General features: G+C 48.7%; 1 protein-coding gene across 1 annotated transcript in view; it reads left to right on the top strand.

The window, feature by feature from the left end:
• LOC140719218 (transient receptor potential cation channel subfamily M member 4-like) overlaps positions 1–23,866 on the top strand; it is a 124,341-nt gene that overhangs the window by 85,215 nt on the left and 15,260 nt on the right. Inside the window, exons 18-22 of the mRNA XM_073033660.1 lie at positions 5,017–5,135; positions 5,660–5,792; positions 12,950–13,124; positions 15,241–15,409; positions 21,375–21,556. Coding sequence (XP_072889761.1) covers positions 5,017–5,135; positions 5,660–5,792; positions 12,950–13,124; positions 15,241–15,409; positions 21,375–21,556 — 778 coding nt within the window. The remainder of the gene's footprint in view (positions 1–5,016; positions 5,136–5,659; positions 5,793–12,949; positions 13,125–15,240; positions 15,410–21,374; positions 21,557–23,866) is intronic.

Here is a 23,866-nt window from a genome sequence, read left to right as displayed (position 1 = left end):
CAGCATGAGTTAATCAGTCTGATGACCCGGTGGAAGAAGCTGTCCCGGAGCCTGTTGGTCCTGGCTTTTATGCTGTGGTACCATTTCCTGGGTGGCCACAGCTGGAACAGTTTGTGGTTGGGGTGACTCGGGTCCCAATGATCCTTTGGCCCTTTTTTCATACTTGTCTTTATAAATGTCCAGAATCATGGGAAGTTCACAGCTACAGATGCTCAGGGCTGTCCGCACCACTCTCTGCGAGTCCTGCGATTAAGGGAGGTACAGTTCCCACACCAGGCAGTGATGCAGCCAGTCAGGATGCTCTCAATAGTGCCCCTGTAGAAAGTTCTTAGGATTAGGGGCCCCATATCAAACTTCTTCAACAGTCTGAGGTGAAAGAGGCGCTGTTGTGCCAGTTTCACCACACAGCTGGTGTGTTCAGACCACATGAGGTCCTCGGTGATGTGGATGCCGAGGAACTTGAAGCTGTTTGCCCTCTCAACCCCAGATCCATTGATGTCAATAGGAGTTAGCCGTCTCCATTCCTCCTGTAATCCACAACCAGCTCCTTTGTTTTTGCAACATTGAGGGAGAGGTTGTTTTCTTGACACCACTGTGTCAGAGAGATGACTTCTTTCCTGTAGGCCACCTTGTTAGTGTATGAGATAAGGCCAATCAATGTAATATTGTTGGCAAATTTAATTAGCAGATTAGAGCTGTGGGTGGCGACACAGTCATGGGTATACAGGGAGTAAAGGAAGGGACTTAGTACACAGCCCTGAGGGGCACCTGTGTTGAGAGTCAGAGGGTTGGAGGTGTGGGACCTCACACTTCCCACCTGCCGGCGATCTGACAGGAAGTCCAGGATCCAGCTGCACAGGCAGGGTCAAGGCCGAGGTCTCTGAGCTTCTTGTCGAGCCTGGATGGACTTATGGTGTTGAATGCTGAACTGTAGTCCAAGAACAGCATTCTCACATAAACATCCCTCTTCTCCAGATGTGTAAGGACACACACTCAATATTTTAGGAGCATTCTGATTTTAAGGGGGGTGGGGTGACTCACAACTTCTCCACCAGCAAACCAGCCGGCGGATCCTCTGAGTGAGGAATTCAGTTTGCATTCTGCCTCCATACTCAATGGGAACTGGACTGGCTTTTGTTAAATCCACTTCAGTCAGAATCCTCAGCAGCAACCAGACGCTACAATTTTAGTGTGATTTGGTGCTTCCGGTGCAGAAAGAGGCTCATTAGCCCATCACCAAAACTGTACACAATGCCCAGTTGGAATGTCACACTCGTAGCAAGATTTTCCTATCCGTGTACTGCAGGCCCTTGGCATTAGAATCTAGCCACTACAAATACGATTCAGCAATAGAACCTATTTGCTTTTCTGATTGCTTGTGTCGCCACGCCAACTTGGTATTTCATGTGCAAGAACACAAAGACCTTCTTGTACCAAAACACCTTGTTGAGTTCGGTATTGTGCTTTTTGTTCCTGCCGCCATTTTCTTTTTAACTATCCTACACCTGCCCGATGTCGAGTATTGTGGGCACTGGAATCTGTGGCGACACTTGTGGCTTGTCCCCTGCATGCCCTGTATGTGTCGATGTATCCGTGAGAAATAAATGAATCTCAATCTTCCGCATGATAGCTCCCCATGAAAGAATCACCAGTCTTATTCCTCCGCTCTTCCATAAGACCATCGGACATAGGAGCAGGATTAGGCAATTCGGCCCATCGAGTCTGCTCTGCTGTTCTATCATGGCTCATTGTCCTGCCTTCTCCCCTTAACCTTTGGCATCCTTACTAATCAAAAACCTCTGCTTTAAATGTGCCCAGTGTCTTGGTCTGCTCAGCCACCTGTGGAAACAAGTTCCACAGATTCATCACTCTGGCTACAGAAATTCCTCCTGTTCTAAAGGGATGTCCTTGTATACTGGGGCTCTGTCTTCTGGTTCTAAACTACTGGATGCGTCCTTCCCAAGTCCACTCTATCTAGACCTTTCAACATTCGATGGGTTTTGATAAGATTCCCCCCTTCCCCCATTTTTATAAACTCTAGCAAGCACAGGCCCAGAGCCATCAAACGCTCTTCATATTGTGAAGCTCTGGGGGAGAACATGGTCTGTTCTTGTGTTAAAATGCTTCTGTAGGATTATGGTGGGAAGTTCCAGTTCACCCATTGTTGCAGTTTGGCTTGGGGAGTATTTGTGGGTCTCCTCCCCTGTCTGTATGAGACTGAGTGGTTCTTTTCTCTGGGTCACGGTGCCCGGTCTATTTTATAACAATAAAACTGTGATTGAGTTTAACGAGCTTACTCATCTGTTATTATGGACCAACTGCTTGCCACAGTATGTTAACTCTTTCATTTACATAATCACTCTCGTGACCCTCCCCAATGCAAGCACATCTTTTCCCCTGAGCTCTGCAAATTATTCCTCGCCAGCTTCCTTTTGGAAACCTTTTACAGTGAGTTCCAGACTACCCCACGTAGGTGCATTTAAAGCTAATACAGTTATGGACATGAGAAAGACTCACAGGTGGTGGGATAAAATAAGAAAACAATATTCACGGTAGTGGATCGGCCACAAAGACAACTGAGGACCAGGACAGGAGTAGAGACATTGAGCTACTTGTCTAGATCATGACTGGTCAAAATCAAATGCAGAATCAGGTTTATTATCACCTTGTATGACACAAAATTTGTTTTGTAGCAACAGTATAGTGCAAAAACATAGAATTGCCATAGATACGAGACAAAATAAATAATGGAAAATATAGGAACAATGAGCTAGAGTTCACAGGTTCATGGGCCATTCAGAAATCTGATGTCAGAGGGGAAGAAACTGTTTCTGAATAGCTGAGTGTGGGTTCAGGCTCCTGTACCTCCTCTCTGAAGCAGTACTGAGGAGAGGGTATGTCACAGAGGGTGAGGGTCGCCTCCCTCTTGAGGCAATGCCAGTTGAAGGTGTCCTTGCTAGTGGAGTGGGCTGTTGTGTGTTGGAGCCTCCACTCCAGGCTGAGAATGCTCTCCATTGTACACTTGTACGGATTTGTTTATTATTCTTGTAAAACTGTGTAAAACTAATCAGTGACGTAACAACTCCTAATAAACTCAACCTCATTATTCCCATATCCTTTCATTCCCTGTACATCCGGAATCCTACTGGCCTCTGAAGTCAGTGGCTAAATCAGCACATTTCTTCAGAGCAGAGAATTTCAGCTTCCTCGATCTCTGAGTGAAGAAATTTCTCCTCATCTCCGTCTTCTAGTCTAAGACGTTGATCCCTCAGCTGGAGAAGGCATCCTCCCCAAATGTACCCTATCCAGCACTCAGAGAGAGCTTCCATTATGCTGTACGTCGAGACACTTTGGCGAGGTGTTGAGGAACAGGGCTGGCGAAGACCCACACTCAACGATGCAGAAACACTTTCTTCTCCTCTGACATTAGATTTCTGGACGGTCCATCAGCCCAGGAATACCACCTCATTATTTTGTATATTGACTTAGTCTTGTAATCGTAGCAGGGCTGCTGAAGCGGCATTGAATGTTTGACAGTGTCACCATCACTAAAGACAAAAATTCCAGTTCAGCAGGACCTACATCTAGATAGTGTCTTTCACTGTTTCAGAATGGCCCACTTCATAAGTGTCCTCACACATTCCAAAGATGTCCATTTAAGGTTAGTAAGTAAGTTGTTATGTCACATATTCAGACAGTGTTTGTTGTCTAAGCAAACAACATATTTCACTGCATATTTCGATGTACATGTGACAAATAAGGCTATTTTCTAAAACTTTAAGAACAAGTTTCTGGAGATGCTGGAAATCCAGAGCAACACACACAAAATGTGTTGAAAAGCCTAGACAGAGTGGATGTGGAGAGGATGTTTCTTATGGTAGGGGGGGTCTGGGACCCCCTCGGGATAAAGGGATGTCACTTTAGAACGGAGATGAGAAATTTCTTTAGCCAGAGGGTGGTGAATCTGTGGAATTCATTGCCTCAGGTGTCTCTGGAGGCCAAGTAATTGGGTGTATTTAAGGCGGAGGTTAATAGATTTTTGGTTAGTCAGAGCGTGAAAGGTTACAGGGCAGGAGAATGGGGTTGAGAGAGAAATAGATCAGCCATGATGGAATGGTGGAGAAGACTCAGTGGGTCGAATGGCCTAATTCTGCTGCTATGTCTTATGATCTTAAGATACTGGAAGAACTCAGCAGGTCAGGTATTCTATATGGAAATGAATAAACAGTCAATGTTTCAGGCTGAAACCCTTTGTCAGGATTTATTTGAAGTGTAATCAGGTGATTGTTTTAACACAGCAACAAGTAAATAAAGGTCAGAGAGAGCGAGCTACTCTGTCTGCCTGTATGTGATTCCAAACCCACCAGTTAAACCCCTGCCAGGGGCTGGCCGCCTGCGGTGTTTTGGGGTGAGCTGTTTTAAACCCCTGCCCGGTTCAGGAGCTGGTCGTCTGCGGTGTTTTGGGGTGAGCTGTTTTAAACCCCTGCCCCGTTCAGGAGCTGGTCGTCTGCGGTGTTTTGGGGTGAGCTGTTTTAAACCCCTGCCCGGTTCAGGGGCTGGCCGCCTGCGGTGTTTTGGGGTGAGCTGTTTTAAACCCCTGCCCGGTTCAGGGGCTGGCCGCCTGCGGTGTTTTGGGGTGAGCTGTTTTAAACCCCTGCCCGGTTCAGGGGCTGGCCGCCTGCGGTATTTTGGGGTGAGCTGTTTTAAACCCCTGCCCGGTTCAGGGGCTGGCCGTCTGCGGTGTTTTGGGGTGAGCTGTTTTAAACCCCTGCCCGGTTCAGGGGCTGGCCGCCTGCGGTGTTTTGGGGTGAGCTGTTTTAAACCCCTGCCCGGTTCAGGGGCTGGCCGCCTGCGGTGTTTTGGGGTGAGCTGTTTTAAACCCCTGCCCGGTTCAGGGGCTGGCCGCCTGCGGTGTTTTGGGGTGAGCTGTTTTAAACCCCTGCCCGGTTCAGGGGCTGGCCGCCTGCGGTATTTTGGGGTAATATTCTGGACCTGAAGCCTGTACTCTCCGCCTAGACGTTCTTTGTCAGCATGGACGTCCCGGTGCAGAAGAAGGTGAAGCTCTACTTCCAGGACATGTGGAACATTTGTGATGTGCTAGCCATTGGCCTCTTCATCCTTGGGGTCTCCGCAAGGTGAGTTATCACGTTGTTGGTTATTGACCTCCAATGTCCCTTCACTCCCCTTCTCTCTCACCCGCCTCTCCCTCTACGTGTCCTTTTTATCTCGACCCTCCTGCCCCATCTGCATCCCACCCACCTGCCTGCCTAATCTCCCACTCTTGTCCCCACCCTCTCTACAAACGCCACTCTCCTTTTCCATCCTCCATCCTCTCTTTCCTTCATCCTCTTACTCACTCTCCATCCCAACCTCTCTCTCCCCCCTCGCCCTCTTGACTCTCATTCTCTCAACTCTCTCTGCCCACTCTCTTTCTCCCTTTGCAATCCAACCTCTCTCCCTCATCTCTCCCCAGTCCTCTCCCCCCATTTCTCCACAACCTTCTCCCTCCCGTGCATCTCTGTCTTCCCTCCCCACCCTTTCTTCTCTGTCTACTGCTGTCAGGCTGAAACCGGCTCATAGGGTCAGCATGTCAGACCTTTGAACGTTCTGGCATTGCCAGTGAGGGGCTGTCTCTGAATTTTGCCTTTTCCTGTCGCAGGATGTTCAGGGGCTGGTACGAAACAGGCCGGGTGGTCCTCTGCCTGGACTTCATGGTCTTCTGTTTCCGCCTGGTCCATATCTTCGCTGTTCACAAACAGCTGGGACCGAAAATCATCATTGTGGGGAAAATGGTGAGTGCAAGAGTTGTGGGAAGACCTGAGTGGGCAAGAGGATCAGGGAGAAGATGGGGGAAGAGGAATATCAGTGTTTCTCGGGGGGTGGGGGAGAAAGGTGCATACAATATCAGTGTTATAAGATCATAAGATATAGGTGCAGAATTAGGCCATTTGGCCCATCGAGCCTGCTCCACCATTCCATTGTGGCTGATCCATTTTCAGTCTCAGCCCCAATCTCCTGTTTTCTCTCCATATCCCTTCATTCCCTGGCCAATCAAGAATCTAGCAACCTCTACGTTAAATATACACAAAGACTTGGCCTCCACAGCTGCCTGTGGCAACAAATTCCACAGATTCACCACTCTCTGGCTAAAGAAATTCCTCTTCATCTCCATTCTAAAAGGACACCCCTCTATACTGAGGCTGTGTCCTCTGGTCTTAGATTCTCCCACAATAAGAAATATTCCTCTCCACATCCACTCTACCAAGGCCTTTCACCATTCGATAGGTTTCAATGAGGTCACCCCTCATTCTTCTGAATTCCAGTGAATACCGGCCCAGGGCCATTGAATGTTCTTCATATGACAAACCGTTCAATCCTGGAAATTATATTCATGAACCTCCTTTGAACCCTCTCCAGTGTCAGCCCATCATTTCTGCGATGAGGGGCCCAAGACTGCTCACAATACTCTAAGTGAGGCATCGCTAGCGCTTTGTAAAGTCTCAACATTACATCCTTGCTTTTATATTCTAGTCCTCTTGAAATGAATGTTTACATCTTATTGGCATTCCTCACCACAGACTCAATCTGCAAATGAACCTTTAGGGAATCCTGCACAAGACTTCCCAGTCCCTTTGCATCTCAAAGGGAGGAGAGTGTGTGTATCCATGTTACCATGATGTAGGAGGAGACGTATCCCCATTACACAGAGAGAGGATGGGATATATTAGTGTTGCACAGGGGGTACTCAAGAGTATTACTGTTCTGTTTTGTATTTCTGAAACTAAATGAAAGAAAACACAGCAGCTGGGGGATACAGGTCTACTCTTGTTTAACTTTAGTGAGGCACTCACATATGATGTGGTGGCATAATGACATGTGTCATTCACATACTTCTTACATATAACCCATACAAATTGATTAAGTAAACAATGTTTAATCAAACTGTATATTTACAATATTACTCAGATATGATATTACTGAAATATTAAATACACCACAGATTACAGGGTTTGGCAGCACGGTAGTCAGCACTGCTGCCTCTCAGTTCCCCGACCCAGGTACGGTGTGGTGTTCCCACGTTCCCACTGTTGCCATGTGACTTCCCCAGGGTGCTCCAGCATCTTCCCACATCCATGAAAAGGTTCAGTGACCGCTGTAAACAACCCATTAGTGCAAGTGGAAGGTGGGAAAACAAGGAAGCGAGGACAGTTACGGGAGAGTGAAGAGGGAATGGGCCTAGTAGGACTGCTCTGAAATCCAGCATGGACGCCAAGGGTTAAAGCGTCTCTTCCATTGTTGTAAGAAAATTAAGAATCTAGAAATGTGTGAGACAACACCTGTGTCTAATATTGTGGAGTTTCGACGATAGAGAAGACTGTTGGGAATCTGGATAAACTCAGAGGGTTAAGCAGCAACAACACACACAAGATGCTGGAGGAACACAGCAGGACAGGCAGCATCTATAGGGAGAAGTTCTGTCGACGTTTCAGGCTGAGAGCCTTCGTCAGGACCCTTCTTCCCATAGATGCTTCCTGGCCTGCTGTGTTCCACCAGCATTTTGTGTGTGTTGTTGTTTGAATTTCCAGCATCTGCAGATTTCCTCGTGTTTGGGTTGAGCAGCATCTGCAGATTTCCCCGTGTTTGAATTTCCAGCATCTGCAGATTTCCCCGTGTTTGGGTTGAGCAGCATCTGCAGATTTCCTCGTGTTTGGGTTGAGCAGCATCTGCAGATTTCCCCGTGTTTGGGTTGAGCAGCATCTGCAGATTTCCTCGTGTTTGGGTTCAGCAGCATCTGCAGATTTCCCCGTGTTTGGGTTGAGCAGCATCTGCAGATTTCCTCGTGTTTGGGTTGAGCAGCATCTGCAGATTTCCCCGTGTTTGGGTTGAGCAGCATCTGCAGATTTCCCCGTGTTTGGGTTGAGCAGCATCTGCAGATTTCCTCGTGTTTGGGTTGAGCAGCATCTGCAGATTTCCTCGTGTTTGGGTTGAGCAGCATCTGCAGATTTCCCCGTGTTTGGGTTGAGCAGCATCTGCAGATTTCCCCGTGCTTGGGTTGAGCAGCATCTGCAGATTTCCCCGTGTTTGGGTTGAGCAGCATCTGCAGATTATCTCGTGTTTGGGTTGAGCAGCATCTGCAGATTTCCTCGTGTTTGGGTTGAGCAGCATCTGCAGATTTCCCCGTGTTTGGGTTGAGCAGCATCTGCAGATTTCCTCGTGTTTGGGTTGAGCAGCATCTGCAGATTTCCTCGTGTTTGGGTTGAGCAGCATCTGCAGATTTCCCCGTGTTTGAATTTCCAGCATCTGCAGATTTCCCCGTGTTTGGGTTGAGCAGCATCTGCAGATTTCCTCGTGTTTGGGTTGAGCAGCATCTGCAGATTTCCCCGTGTTTGGGTTGAGCAGCATCTGCAGATTTCCTCGTGTTTGGGTTGAGCAGCATCTGCAGATTTCCTCGTGTTTGGGTTCAGCAGCATCTGCAGATTTCCTCGTGTTTGGGTTCAGCAGCATCTGCAGATTTCCTCGTGTTTGGGTTGAGCAGCATCTGCAGATTTCCCCGTGTTTGGGTTGAGCAGCATCTGCAGATTTCCTCGTGTTTGGGTTGAGCAGCATCTGCAGATTTCCTCGTGTTTGGGTTCAGCAGCATCTGCAGATTTCCTCGTGTTTGGGTTCAGCAGCATCTGCAGATTTCCTCGTGTTTGGGTTGAGCAGCATCTGCAGATTTCCCCGTGTTTGGGTTCAGCAGCATCTGCAGATTTCCCCGTGTTTGGGTTGAGCAGCATCTGCAGATTTCCCCGTGTTTGGGTTGAGCAGCATCTGCAGATTTCCTCGTGTTTGGGTTGAGCAGCATCTGCAGATTTCCTCGTGTTTGGGTTGAGCAGCATCTGCAGATTTCCTCGTGTTTGGGTTGAGCAGCATCTGCAGATTTCCCCGTGTTTGGGTTGAGCAGCATCTGCAGATTTCCCCGTGCTTGGGTTGAGCAGCATCTGCAGATTTCCCCGTGTTTGGGTTGAGCAGCATCTGCAGATTATCTCGTGTTTGGGTTGAGCAGCATCTGCAGATTTCCTCGTGTTTGGGTTGAGCAGCATCTGCAGATTTCCCCGTGTTTGGGTTGAGCAGCATCTGCAGATTTCCTCGTGTTTGGGTTGAGCAGCATCTGCAGATTTCCCCGTGTTTGAATTTCCAGCATCTGCAGATTTCCCCGTGTTTGGGTTGAGCAGCATCTGCAGATTTCCTCGTGTTTGGGTTGAGCAGCATCTGCAGATTTCCCCGTGTTTGGGTTGAGCAGCATCTGCAGATTTCCTCGTGTTTGGGTTCAGCAGCATCTGCAGATTTCCCCGTGTTTGGGTTGAGCAGCATCTGCAGATTTCCTCGTGTTTGGGTTGAGCAGCATCTGCAGATTTCCTCGTGTTTGGGTTCAGCAGCATCTGCAGATTTCCTCGTGTTTGGGTTCAGCAGCATCTGCAGATTTCCTCGTGTTTGGGTTGAGCAGCATCTGCAGATTTCCCCGTGTTTGGGTTGAGCAGCATCTGCAGATTTCCTCGTGTTTGGGTTCAGCAGCATCTGCAGATTTCCTCGTGTTTGGGTTGAGCAGCATCTGCAGATTTCCCCGTGTTTGGGTTGAGCAGCATCTGCAGATTTCCTCGTGTTTGGGTTGAGCAGCATCTGCAGATTTCCTCGTGTTTGGGTTCAGCAGCATCTGCAGATTTCCCCGTGTTTGGGTTCAGCAGCATCTGCAGATTTCCCCGTGTTTGGGTTCAGCAGCATCTGCAGATTTCCCCGTGTTTGGGTTGAGCAGCATCTGCAGATTTCCCCGTGTTTGGGTTGAGCAGCATCTGCAGATTTCCCCGTGTTTGGGTTGAGCAGCATCTGCAGATTTCCCCGTGTTTGGGTTGAGCAGCATCTGCAGATTTCCCCGTGTTTGGGTTGAGCAGCATCTGCAGATTTCCCCGTGTTTGGGTTGAGCAGCATCTGCAGATTTCCTCGTGTTTGGGTTGAGCAGCATCTGCAGATTTCCTCGTGTTTCGGTTGAGCAGCATCTGCAGATTTCCTCGTGTTTGGGTTGAGCAGCATCTGCAGATTTCCTCGTGTTTGGGTTGAGCAGCATCTGCACATTTCCCCGTGTTTGGGTTGAGCAGCATCTGCAGATTTCCCCGTGTTTGGGTTGAGCAGTATCTGCAGATTTCCTCGTGTTTGGGTTGAGCAGTATCTGCAGATTTCCTGTTGTTTGGGTTGAGCAGCATCTGCAGATTTCCCCGTGTTTGGGTTGAGCAGCATCTGCAGATTTCCCCGTGTTTGGGTTGAGCAGCATCTGCAGATTTCCCCGTGTTTGGGTTGAGCAGCATCTGCAGATTTCCTCGTGTTTGGGTTGAGCAGCATCTGCAGATTTCCCCGTGTTTGGGTTGAGCAGCATCTGCAGATTTCCTCGTGTTTGGGTTGAGCAGCATCTGCAGATTTCCTCGTGTTTGGGTTGAGCAGCATCTGCAGATTTCCTCGTGTTTGGGTTGAGCAGCATCTGCAGATTTCCCCGTGTTTGGGTTGAGCAGCATCTGCAGATTTCCCCGTGTTTGGGTTGAGCAGCATCTGCAGATTTCCCCGTGTTTGGGTTGAGCAGCATCTGCAGATTTCCCCGTGTTTGGGTTGAGCAGCATCTGCAGATTATCTCGTGTTTGGGTTGAGCAGCATCTGCAGATTTCCTCGTGTTTGGGTTGAGCAGCATCTGCAGATTTCCCCGTGTTTGGGTTGAGCAGCATCTGCAGATTTCCTCGTGTTTGGGTTGAGCAGCATCTGCAGATTTCCCCGTGTTTGAATTTCCAGCATCTGCAGATTTCCCCGTGTTTGGGTTGAGCAGCATCTGCAGATTTCCTCGTGTTTGGGTTGAGCAGCATCTGCAGATTTCCCCGTGTTTGGGTTGAGCAGCATCTGCAGATTTCCTCGTGTTTGGGTTCAGCAGCATCTGCAGATTTCCCCGTGTTTGGGTTGAGCAGCATCTGCAGATTTCCTCGTGTTTGGGTTGAGCAGCATCTGCAGATTTCATCGTGTTTGGGTTCAGCAGCATCTGCAGATTTCCTCGTGTTTGGGTTCAGCAGCATCTGCAGATTTCCTCGTGTTTGGGTTCAGCAGCATCTGCAGATTTCCCCGTGTTTGGGTTGAGCAGCATCTGCAGATTTCCTCGTGTTTGGGTTGAGCAGCATCTGCAGATTTCCTCGTGTTTGGGTTCAGCAGCATCTGCAGATTTCCTCGTGTTTGGGTTCAGCAGCATCTGCAGATTTCCTCGTGTTTGGGTTGAGCAGCATCTGCAGATTTCCCCGTGTTTGGGTTGAGCAGCATCTGCAGATTTCCTCGTGTTTGGGTTGAGCAGCATCTGCAGATTTCCTCGTGTTTGGGTTCAGCAGCATCTGCAGATTTCCTCGTGTTTGGGTTCAGCAGCATCTGCAGATTTCCTCGTGTTTGGGTTGAGCAGCATCTGCAGATTTCCCCGTGTTTGGGTTGAGCAGCATCTGCAGATTTCCCCGTGTTTGGGTTGAGCAGCATCTGCAGATTTCCCCGTGTTTGGGTTGAGCAGCATCTGCAGATTTCCCCGTGTTTGGGTTGAGCAGCATCTGCAGATTTCCCCGTGTTTGGGTTGAGCAGCATCTGCAGATTTCCTCGTGTTTGGGTTCAGCAGCATCTGCAGATTTCCTCGTGTTTGGGTTCAGCAGCATCTGCAGATTTCCCCGTGTTTGGGTTGAGCAGCATCTGCAGATTTCCCCGTGTTTGGGTTGAGCAGCATCTGCAGATTTCCTCGTGTTTGGGTTGAGCAGCATCTGCAGATTTCCCCGTGTTTGGGTTGAGCAGCATCTGCAGATTTCCCCGTGCTTGGGTTGAGCAGCATCTGCAGATTTCCCCGTGTTTGGGTTGAGCAGCATCTGCAGATTATCTCGTGTTTGGGTTGAGCAGCATCTGCAGATTTCCTCGTGTTTGGGTTGAGCAGCATCTGCAGATTTCCCCGTGTTTGGGTTGAGCAGCATCTGCAGATTTCCTCGTGTTTGGGTTGAGCAGCATCTGCAGATTTCCCCGTGTTTGAATTTCCAGCATCTGCAGATTTCCCCGTGTTTGGGTTGAGCAGCATCTGCAGATTTCCTCGTGTTTGGGTTGAGCAGCATCTGCAGATTTCCCCGTGTTTGGGTTGAGCAGCATCTGCAGATTTCCCCGTGTTTGGGTTGAGCAGCATCTGCAGATTTCCCCGTGTTTGGGTTGAGCAGCATCTGCAGATTATCTCGTGTTTGGGTTGAGCAGCATCTGCAGATTTCCCCGTGTTTGGGTTGAGCAGCATCTGCAGATTTCCCCGTGTTTGGGTTGAGCAGCATCTGCAGATTTCCCCGTGTTTGGGTTGAGCAGCATCTGCAGATTTCCCCGTGTTTGGGTTGAGCAGCATCTGCAGATTTCCCCGTGTTTGGGTTGAGCAGCATCTGCAGATTTCCTCGTGTGTGGGTTGAGCAGCATCTGCAGATTTCCCCGTGTTTGGGTTGAGCAGCATCTGCAGATTTCCCCGTGTTTGGGTTGAGCAGCATCTGCTGATTATCTCGTGTTTGGGTTGAGCAGCATCTGCAGATTTCCCCGTGTTTGGGTTGAGCAGCATCTGCAGATTTCCCCGTGTTTGGGTTGAGCAGCATCTGCAGATTTCCCCGTGTTTGGGTTGAGCAGCATCTGCAGATTTCCCCGTGTTTGGGTTGAGCAGCATCTGCAGATTATCTCGTGTTTGGGTTGAGCAGCATCTGCAGATTTCCCCGTGTTTGGGTTGAGCAGCATCTGCAGATTTCCTCGTGTTTGGGTTGAGCAGCATCTGTGATTTCCAGCAGGTGTATGTCCGTTGCGCTGCGTTGCTCCAGCAGAATGTTTGTTGGAACAGTGAGGGGTTGGGAAAGCTGGGACACTTCCCAGTACTCATAACAATCCACCATATCCCTTCTAGATCAAGGATGTCTTCTTCTTCCTGTTTTTCCTGGGCGTCTGGCTCATGGCCTACGGAGTGACCACCCAGGGGCTGCTGCACCACACAGAGACCCGGATCAGCTGGATCTTCCGCAGGGTCTTCTACAGACCCTACCTCCAGATCTTTGGGCAGATCCCACTCAACGAGCTCGATGGTGAGATCAGCTCCTCCACTAAATGAATCTACCCATGCAAGAGCGTGCGTGCGTGCGTGCGTGCGCGTGCGTGTGCGTGCGTGCGTGTGTGTGTGTGTGTGTGTGTGTGTGTGCATCTGCCTCATTGGTCGTTTAGCCTCTCCAGCCTACCCCTGCCATTCAATAGCAGCTCAGCCAATTGGATTATTGGCCTCAGTGCCATTTTCTATCTGTTCTCCATAACCCTCTCCTCCCTATAGTCCAATGAAAGTCTGTGTTGACCCTGAATATATTCAATGTCTCCATCTCCACAGGTCACTCTCTGATCTAAGGACTTCTCTGCCTTAATTGGGTGACCCATTTATGAGAACAAAATACGTTGGAGCAGAATTAGGCCATTCATCCTTTCAGGCCTGCTCCACCATTTGATCATGGCTGATTTATTATCCCTCACAACCCGTGCTCCTGCCTTCTCCCTGTAATCTTTGATACCCTTATTAATCAAGAATCTGTCAATCTGCACTTCAAGTATACCCAATGACTTGGCCTCCAAAACCATTTGTGGCAATGAATTGCATGTTGGCTCTGGCTAAAGAAATTCCTCCTCATCTCTGTCTAAAAGGAAATCCCTCTCTGCTGAGGCTGTGTCCTCTGGTCCTAGACCCTCTCACTTTAGGAAGCATTCTCTCCACATCTACTCTACCTAGGCCTTTCAATACTTGGCAAGATTCAATGGGATCCCTCCTCATTCTTCTAAAATCCAGAACCCTAAATGCCCAGATCCATCAAATGCTCCTCACGTATTAAATCTTTCATTCCTGAGATCGTTCCTGTAAACACCTTCCGGAACCCCTCCAGTGCCAGCATGTTCCTTTCTTAGGTAAGGGTGCCAACACTGCTCACAGTACACTGGATGCGGTCTGACCAACACTTATAAATCCTTTATCTTACTCTGTGTAGGCTGGAGTTGAGTGTAGTGTAGAATGACCCTAATGGCATTGGAATAGGGTGTGAGGATGGGTATCCTGGATAAGCCTCCTATTTGGGAAAGATTTCAGATGACTAAAGAGCTTGGCAGGGCAGATGGAAGACGCTGGTGATGAGGGTTGGGTTGCAGGACTGGGGGGGGGGGGGGGGGGGGGTGGGGGGTGGAGATGTGAGGGATGTTGCCCTGAAATTTGTGCTGAAGCCAGAAAGATCTTTAATGCACGGAGGACGGTGAGAAATTCTAGAACATTCTTAACCAAAGAAACCGGTGGTCAAATGAAGAAGTCAAACATACTAGCTGGTTAAGTAAAGGATCTGAAGAGCAGTGGGAAGTTGAAGCCAAGAGGTGGAAAAGGCTTTACATCGCCAGCGATCACTGATCAGTCAGAACGGGAAACCATTTCCTCCCCCAGGCCATATAATATACCAAGTGTCACTGGTTAGTCTGTTCTGTACCTTACAATATTTAATATTAATGCACTTTAGTTTGTTATTTATCTGTGAATCATCCGTAGATTTTATCCTTACCTTCATAAGTTATAGTGTGTTGTGTGATGTGTGTGTTACTGTGCCTTACACCCTGGTTCAGAGAAACGTTGCCTTGTTTCTATATACATGTATATAGTTAAATGACAATAAACTTGACTTGAGTTGATGTCCACCATAGTCTGTGAGGAATTTATACATTTTCCCTGTGACAGTCTGGGTTTCCTCCCACGTCCCACAGATGTACGGGTTAGAGTCAGTAAGTTGTAGGCATGCTATGTTGATGCCGAAAACATGGTTACACTTGCAGGCAGTCCACAGCAAACCTTGGGACTGTACAGGTCGCTAACGCAGAACGGCACAGGTTTCGATGTACTGTACGTACCAAGTTAAACCACAGCCCACCTGTTGTCTCTGCAAGGGATAGAAGATCCCGTTCACCTATTCTGTGGAGATTTCCAGGTGTCTTAGCCAAAATGTATCCTCCAACTAACATGAGATCAGATCATCCAATTGTTGTCAGGTTGCAGGCTGTGGGATCTTGCTGTGGTGTCCACATTATAATTATGGCTGTGATTCAAACAGCTTTCATTGGCTGCAAAAATGATTTGGAGTGACGTGAAAGGTGCTATCTAAATGTTGTGTCCTTGTCTGTTTCTGTTAGCCGCTCAGCTCCCAAACTCCAACTGCACGGATGACCCGGTAGCTATCTTCATGGAGGAGCTGCCCCCCTGCACCAACACATACGCCAACTGGCTGGTCATCCTGCTGCTGACCATCTTCCTGCTGGTGGCCAACATTCTGCTGGTCAATCTGCTAATCGCCATGTTCAGGTAACAGGGTCTGCCAAGCACTCATCAATTAGACTCACGGGGAGGCCATTTGACCCATCGTATCAGTGCCTGCTCTTTACAGAGCAACTCAGTCAGTGGGAGGAGACTGCTGAGCCTCTGGCAATAATCTTTGCATCATGAATAGGGATGGGAGAAGTACGAGAGGATTGGAAGTTGGCAAATGTTGTTTCCTTGTTCAACAAAGGGAGTCGAGATAAGCCAAGAAATTATAAGCCAGATGCTCTAACTTCAGTGGGGCAAGTTGTTAGAGCAGATCCTGAGAGGCGGGATTTATGAGCATTTGGAGAGACAGAATCTGATTAGGGATAGTCAGCATGGCTTTGTCAAAAGCAGGTTGTGCCTTACGAGCCTGATTGAATTCCTTGAGGATGTAACAAAACACATTGATGAGCTAGAGCAGTGGATGTAGTGTGCATGGATTTCATCAAGGGATCTGATAAGGTTCCAGATGCCAGGCTCATTCAGAAAGTAAAGAGGCATGGGATCCAAGAAGACCTTACTTTGTGGATCCAGAATTAGCTTGACCACAGAAAACAAAGGGCGGTTGTGGTTAGTTCATATTCTGAATGGAGGACGGTGACAGTGGTGTTCCACAGGGATCTGTTCTGGGACCCCCTCCTCTTTGTGATTTTTACAAATGACCTGGATGAGGAAGTGGAGGGTGGGTTAGTAAGTTTGCTGATGATAAAAAAAGTTGGTGGTGTTGTGGATAGTTTGGAGGGTTATCAGAGGTTACAGCGGGACATCGATAGGATGCAGAACTTGGCTGAGAAGTGGCAGATGGTGCCAGATAAGTGTGATTTTGGAAGGTCAAATTTGAAGACAGAATACAACATTAATGGTAGGACTCTTAGCAGTGTGGAGGACAAGCAAGGTGTTGGAGTCCACGTCCATGGGACACTCAAAGCTGCTCCGCAGGTTGACAGTGTTGTTAAGAAGCCATATGGTGTGTTGGTCTTCACCAACTGTGGGATTGAGTTCAAGAGCCGTGAGGTAATGTTTCAGCTATACAAGGCCTTGGTTAGACCCCACTTGCAGTACTGTGTTCAGTTCTGGTCACCTCATTACAGGAAGGATGTGAATACTATGGAAAGAGTGCAGAGAAGATTTACAAGGATGTTGCCTGGATTGGAGAATATGTTGAGTGAACTTGGCCTTTTCTCCTTGGAGTGACAGAGGATGAGAGGTGACCTGATAGAGGTGTATAAGATGATGAGAGGCATTGATTGTGTGGCTAGTCAGAGGCTTTTCCCCAGTGCTGAAATGGTTAACATGAGAGGGCACAGTCTTAAGATGCTTGGAAGTAGGTACAGAGGAGATGTCAGGGGTAAGTGCGTGGAGAGTGGTGAGAGTGAAGGTGGTAGAGTTGGATACAACAGGGTCTTTAAATAGACTCTTAGATAGGTACATGGAGCTTAGTAAAATGGGGGGCTATGTAATTCTAGGCAGCTTCTAGAGTAAGTTACATGGTGGGCACAGTATTGTAGGCTGAAGGACCTGTAATGTACTATAGATTTTCTATGTTCCTGTTTCCCTGTCTCTTTGCAGATCACATGCCGGTTTATTTCTCTGTAAATCACTGCAGGTAGATTATCTCACTCTGTGTAATGGTTAGGGTTAGGGTTATCTCACTCTGTGTAATGGTTAGGGTTAGGGTTAGGGTTATCTCACTCTGTGTAATGGTTAGGGTTAGGGTTAGGGTTATCTCACTCTGTGTAATGAAACATCTTTTCCATTCCCTTTCTGGCACAGCCACCTCAATTGTCACAATGCTGTCACACCTCCGGTCGGAGAAGCAACAGCTTAGATTATGTCTGGGAAGCCTCCAACTTGATGGAATGTACATTGAATTCTCTAATTTCTTCCCCAACAACTTCTCTCTTTTTTTTATTCCATTTCTGGCTCCACTCTTCATCATCTCCCTCAGGTTCCTCTCCTCCCTCTTCCCTTCCTTCCATGGTGCACAGTCTTCTTTCAGATTACTTCTTCTTTAGCCTTTTCTATCTGTCACCTCACCTTCCAGCTTCTTAATTCACCCCCCACTCCCACACCTATCCACCTTCCCCCTCACCTATCACCTTCCAGCTTCTTAATTCACCCCCACCCATCCACCTTCCCCCTCACCTATCACCTTCCAGCTTCTTAATTCACCCCCACTCCCACACCCATCCCACCTTCCCCCTCACCTATCACCTTCCAGCTTCTTAATTCACCCCCACCCATCCACCTTCCCCCTCACCTATCACCTTCCAGCTTCTTAATTCACCCCCACTCCCACACACACCCACCTTCCCCCTCACCTATCAACTTCCAGCTTCTTAATTCACCCCCCCACCCATCCACCTTCCCCCTCACCTATCACCTTCCAGCTTCTTAATTCACCCTCACTCCCACACCCATCCACCTTCCCCCTCACCTATCACCTTCCAGCTTCTTAATTCACCCTCACTCCCACACCCATCCACCTTCCCCCTCACCTATCACCTTCCAGCTTCTTAATTCACCCCCACTCCCACACCCATCCACCTTCCCCCTCACCTATCACCTTCCAGCTTCTTAATTCACCCCCACTCCCACACCCATCCACCTTCCCCCTCACCTATCACCTTCCAGCTTCTTAATTCACCCTCACTCCCACACCCATCCACCTTCCCCCTCACCTATCACCTTCCAGCTTCTTAATTCACCCCCACTCCCACACCCATCCACCTTCCCCCTCACCTATCACCTTCCAGCTTCTTAATTCACCCCCACCCATCCACCTTCCCCCTCACCTATCACCTTCCAGCTTCTTAATTCACCCCCACTCCCACACCCATCCACCTTCCCCCTCACCTATCACCTTCCAGTTTCTTAATTCACCCCCACCCATCCACCTTCCCCCTCACCTATCACCTTCCAGCTTCTTAATTCACCCCCACCTCCCACACCCATCCACCTTCCCCCTCACCTATCACCTTCCAGCTTCTTAATTCACCCCTCACTCCCACACCCATCCACCTTCCCCCTCACCTATCACCTTCCAGCTTCTTAATTCACCCCCACTCCCACACCCATCCACCTTCCCCCTCACCTATCACCTTCCAGCTTCTTAATTCACCCCCACTCCCACACACACCCACCTTCCCCTCACCTATCACCTTCCAGCTTCTTAATTCACCCCCACTCCCACACCCATCCACCTTCCCCCTCACCTATCACCTTCCAGCTTCTTAATTCACCCCCCACCCATCCACCTTCCCCCTCACCTATCACCTTCCAGCTTCTTAATTCACCCTCACTCCCACACCCATCCACCTTCCCCCTCACCTATCACCTTCCAGCTTCTTAATTCACCCCCACTCCAACACCCATCCACCTTCCCCCTCACCTATCACCTTCCAGCTTCTTAATTCACCCCCACTCCCACACACACCCACCTTCCCCTCACCTATCACCTTCCAGCTTCTTAATTCACCCCCACTCCCACACCCATCCACCTCCCCCTCACCTATCACCTTCCAGCTTCTTAATTCACCCCCACTCATCCACCTTCCCCCTCACCTATCACCTTCCAGCTTCTTAATTCACCCACCACCCATCCACCTTCCCCCTCACCTATCACCTTCCAGCTTCTTAATTCACCCACACCCATCCACCTTCCCCCTCACCTATCACCTTCCAGCTTCTTAATTCACCCCCACTCATCCACCTTCCCCCTCACCTATCACCTTCCAGCTTCTTAATTCACCCTCACTCCCACACCCATCCACCTTCCCCCTCACCTATCACCTTCCAGCTTCTTAATTCACCCCCACTCCAACACCCATCCACCTTCCCCCTCACCTATCACCTTCCAGCTTCTTAATTCACCCCCACTCCCACACACACCCACCTTCCCCCTCACCTATCACCTTCCAGCTTCTTAATTCACCCCCACTCCCACACCCATCCACCTTCCCCCTCACCTATCACCTACCAGCTTCTTAATTCACCACCACTCCCCACACCCATCCACCTTCCCCCTCACCTATCACCTTCCAGCTTCTTAATTCACCCCCACTCCCACACCCATCCACCTTCCCCCTCACCTATCACCTTCCAGCTTCTTAATTCACCCCCACTCATCCACCTTCCCCCTCACCTATCACCTTCCAGCTTCTTAATTCACCCCCACCCATCCACCTTCCCCCTCACCTATCACCTTCCAGCTTCTTAATTCACCCCCCACTCCCACACACACCCACCTTCCCCCTCACCTATCACCTTCCAGCTTCTTAATTCACCCCCACTCCCACACCCATCCACCTTCCCCCTCACCTATCACCTTCCAGCTTCTTAATTCACCCCCACTCCCACACACACCCCACCTTCCCCCTCACCTATCACCTTCCAGCTTCTTAATTCACCCCCCAACTCCCACACCCATCCACCTTCCCCCTCACCTATCACCTTCCAGCTTCTTAATTCACCCCCACTCATCCACCTTCCCCCTCACCTATCACCTTCCAGCTTCTTAATTCACCCTCACTCCCCACACCCATCCACCTTCCCCCTCACCTATCACCTTCCAGCTTCTTTATTCACCCCCACTCCCACACCCATCCACCTTCCCCCTCACCTATCACCTTCCAGCTTCTTAATTCACCCCCACTCCCACACCCATCCACCTTCCCCTTCACCTATCACCTTCCAGCTTCTTAATTCACCCACACCCATCCACCTTCCCCCTCACCTATCACCTTCCAGCTTCTTAATTCACCCCCACTCATCCACCTTCTCCCTCACCTATCACCTTCCAGCTTCTTAATTCACCCTCACTCCCACTCCCATCCACCTTCTCCCTCACCTATCACCTTCCAGCTTCTTAATTCACCCCCACTCCCACACACACCCACCTTCCCCCTCACCTATCACCTTCCAGCTTCTTAATTCACCCCCACTCCAACACCCATCCACCTTCCCCCTCACCTATCACCTTCCAGCTTCTTAATTCACCCCCTCTCCCACACCCATCCACCTTCCCCCCTCACCTATCACCTTCCAGCTTCTTAATTCACCCTCACTCCCACACCCATCCACCTTCCCCCTCACCTATCACCTTCCAGCTTCTTAATTCACCCTCACTCCCACACCCATCCACCTTCCCCCTCACCTATCACCTTCCAGCTTCTTAATTCACCCCCACTCCCACACACACCCACCTTCCCCCTCACCTATCACCTTCCAGCTTCTTAATTCACCCCCACTCCCACACCCATCCACCTTCCCCCTCACCTATCACCTTCCAGCTTCTTAATTCACCCCCACTCCAACACCCATCCACCTTCCCCCTCACCTATCACCTTCCAGCTTCTTAATTCACCCCCACTCCCACACCCATCCACCTTCCCCCTCACCTATCACCTTCCAGCTTCTTAATTCACCCTCACTCCCACACCCATCCACCTTCCCCCTCACCTATCACCTTCCAGCTTCTTAATTCACCCCCACTCCCACACCCATCCACCTTCCCCCTCACCTATCACCTTCCAGCTTCTTAATTCACCCCCACTCCCACACCCATCCACCTTCCCCCTCACCTATCACCTGCTCTCATCTGTCACCTGCCAGCTTGTACTCCTTCCCCTCCTGCCGCCTTTTAATTTTGGCTTCTGCCCTCTTCCTTTCCCATTCTGATGAAGGGTCTCAGCCCGAAACCTTGACTGTTTATTCCCCTCCATTGATGCTGCCTGAGGTGCTGAGCTCCTCCAGCATTTTGTGTGTGTTCCTCTTGCCTGGTTGAAATTTCAAATACTGAAGACAGCAAATTCAGCCTCAATTAGCCTAAATTTTATCCAGAAGATGTAACTTCTTTTTTTTTTTGGTAAACACTGAAAGATTGCAGCCCAAAGCAGAGCATGAAAGTAGTGGCCGATGTTTTGTGCAGGCTGTGCCTCACCCTCCTCTTCATTGCTCTTTCCAGTTACACGTTCAATAAGGTTCAGGAGAACAGTGACATCTATTGGAAGTTCCAACGCTACAAGCTGATCGTGGAATACCACAAGCGGCCTGCATTGCCCCCGCCCTTCATCGTCTTCAGTCACCTCAACATTTTCATCAAGAGGAATATCAGGAGAGTCCCGTCAGTGAAGAGCAAGGTCTTTGGTGAGGCACTCTTCAGAATCAGATTTGATATCACTGGCATATATCGCAAAATTTGTTATGCTGCAACAGTACGTTACAATACTTAATAATAAAAACACTAAATTGCAGTATGTATATACTTTTTAAAGTTAAATTTAATAAGCAGTGCAAAAAAAAAGTAGTGAGGTCGTGTTCACGGGTCCAATGTTCATTCAGAAATCTGATGGCAGAGGGGAAGAAGCTGTTCCTGACTTGGTGAGTGTGTGTCTTCAGGCTTCTGTACCTCCTCCCTGATGGTAACAATGAGAAGAGGGCATGTCCTGGGTGATGGGCATCCTTAATGATGGATGCCACCTTTTTTGTTTGAGGCATCGCTCCTTGAACAGTGAACGCATAGGCAATGGTGGAAACACTGATGCTTTAGAAGTTACAATTTAATTATCATGCAACCAGACAAACAAAACAGCATCCAAGGTGCAAATACGTTGCCCACAGCACACAGCACACAGCACACTGCACACTGCACTCATGGTTATGATTTCAGAAAAACATACAGTTACAAAAAGAGAAAACATAATATAGCCCAAGTCTCTGAGTGGCATGATGGCAGCTCTGGAGCAGTTTGTTCTTCCGCCAAGCGAATGCTGGGGGAGCAGCACCGAGCTTTAAGGCACTGGTCAGACTGCTCTTAGAGGACTGTGGGGCCCTTATCTAAGATAGGATGTGCTGGCATTGGAGAGGGCCCAGAGGAGATTCCCAAGAATGATCCTGGGAACAAGAGGCTGAATATTTGAGCATTTGATGGCTCTTGTCTGGTGTTGATGGAGTTTAGAAAAATAAGTAGGGGGGGGGAATTCTCTTTTGAAACCTATTGAATAGGACAGCTTTGGGCCCCTTGCCTTAGAAGGGAGGTGCTGAAACTGGAGAGGGTTCAAAGGAGGTTCACAAAAATAATTCCAGGATTGAATGGATTGTAATATGAGGATGCTTAATGGCTCTAGACCTGTATTCACTAGAATTCAGAAGAATGAGAGGGTGACCTCACTGAAACCTATCAAATGGTGTAAGGCCTTGATAGAGTGGATGAGGAGAGGATGTTTCCTATGGTGGGAAAGCCTAAATTCAGTGGATACAGCCTGAGAGTAGAGGGGCATCCTTTTAGAACAGGTAATGAGGAATTTCTTTAGCTGGAGAGTGGTGAATTTGTGGAACTGCTCACAATGCTCTCAGTTGGATCTCACCAGTGCTTTATAAAACCTCAACATTACATCCTTGCTTTTGTATGAGTGAGTGCTAACGTCACATTTGCCTTCTTCGCAACCTGCAAATTAACCTTTAGGGAATCCTGTATGACTCCAAAGTCACCTTTGACCCCAGATCTTTGTATTTTCTCTCCTTAAAGAAGATAGTCTACACTTGTATTTTCAACCAAAGTGCCTGTCTATACACTTCCCAACACTCTATTCCATCTGTCAATTCCTTGCCCATTGTCCTAATCTGTCTAAGTCCTTCAGTCTCCTTTCTGCTTCCTCAACACCACCTGCCCCTCAACCTATGCTCGCATCATCCGCAACTTGGCCACAAAGCCATCAATTCCATCATCCAAATCATTGACATATAACATAGAAATGAGCAACCCCAACACAGACTCCTGAGGAACACCACTAGTCATCGGCAGCCAACCAGAAAGGGCTCTTATTATTCCCTTCTCTTTGCCTCCTGCCAATCAGCCAATGCTCTATCCGTGCTATTATCTTTCTATTATCTTTTTTAAGGGGCTCTTAACTTGTAAAGCAGTGTCACGTGTGGCACCTTGTCAAAGGCCTTCTGAAAATCTAAAACATCCACCAATTCTCCTTTGTCTATCCTGCTTATTATTTCTTCAAAGAATTCCAATATATTTGTGAGGGAAGATTTTTCCCTTAAGGAAAACATGCTGACTACAGTCTTTTTATCATATGCTTACAAATACCCCAAAACCACAACCTTAACAATCAACTCCAATGTCCTCACAACCACTGAGGTCAGACTAACTGGCCTATAATTTCCTTTCTTCTGCCTCTCTTCCTTCTTGAGAGTGGAGTGACATTTGCAATTTCCCAGTCCACTGGAACCATACTAGAGCTTATTGGTTCTTGAAAGATCATTACCAATGCCTCCTTAACTTCTTCAGTCTTCTTCAGAACCCTAGGGTGAGGACTATCTGGTCCAGGTGACTTATCTACTTTCAGACCTTTCAGTTCCCCAAGAAACTTCTCCCTAGTAATAACTTCATACACTACTGACCCCTAACCACCTCAAACTTCAGACATACTGCTAGTGTCTTCCACA

The sequence above is a fragment of the Hemitrygon akajei genome, chromosome 31 (assembly GCF_048418815.1).
Source record: "Hemitrygon akajei chromosome 31, sHemAka1.3, whole genome shotgun sequence".
Lineage (NCBI taxonomy): Eukaryota > Metazoa > Chordata > Chondrichthyes > Myliobatiformes > Dasyatidae > Hemitrygon > Hemitrygon akajei.
This window is presented reverse-complemented; position numbering and strand designations above follow the sequence as displayed.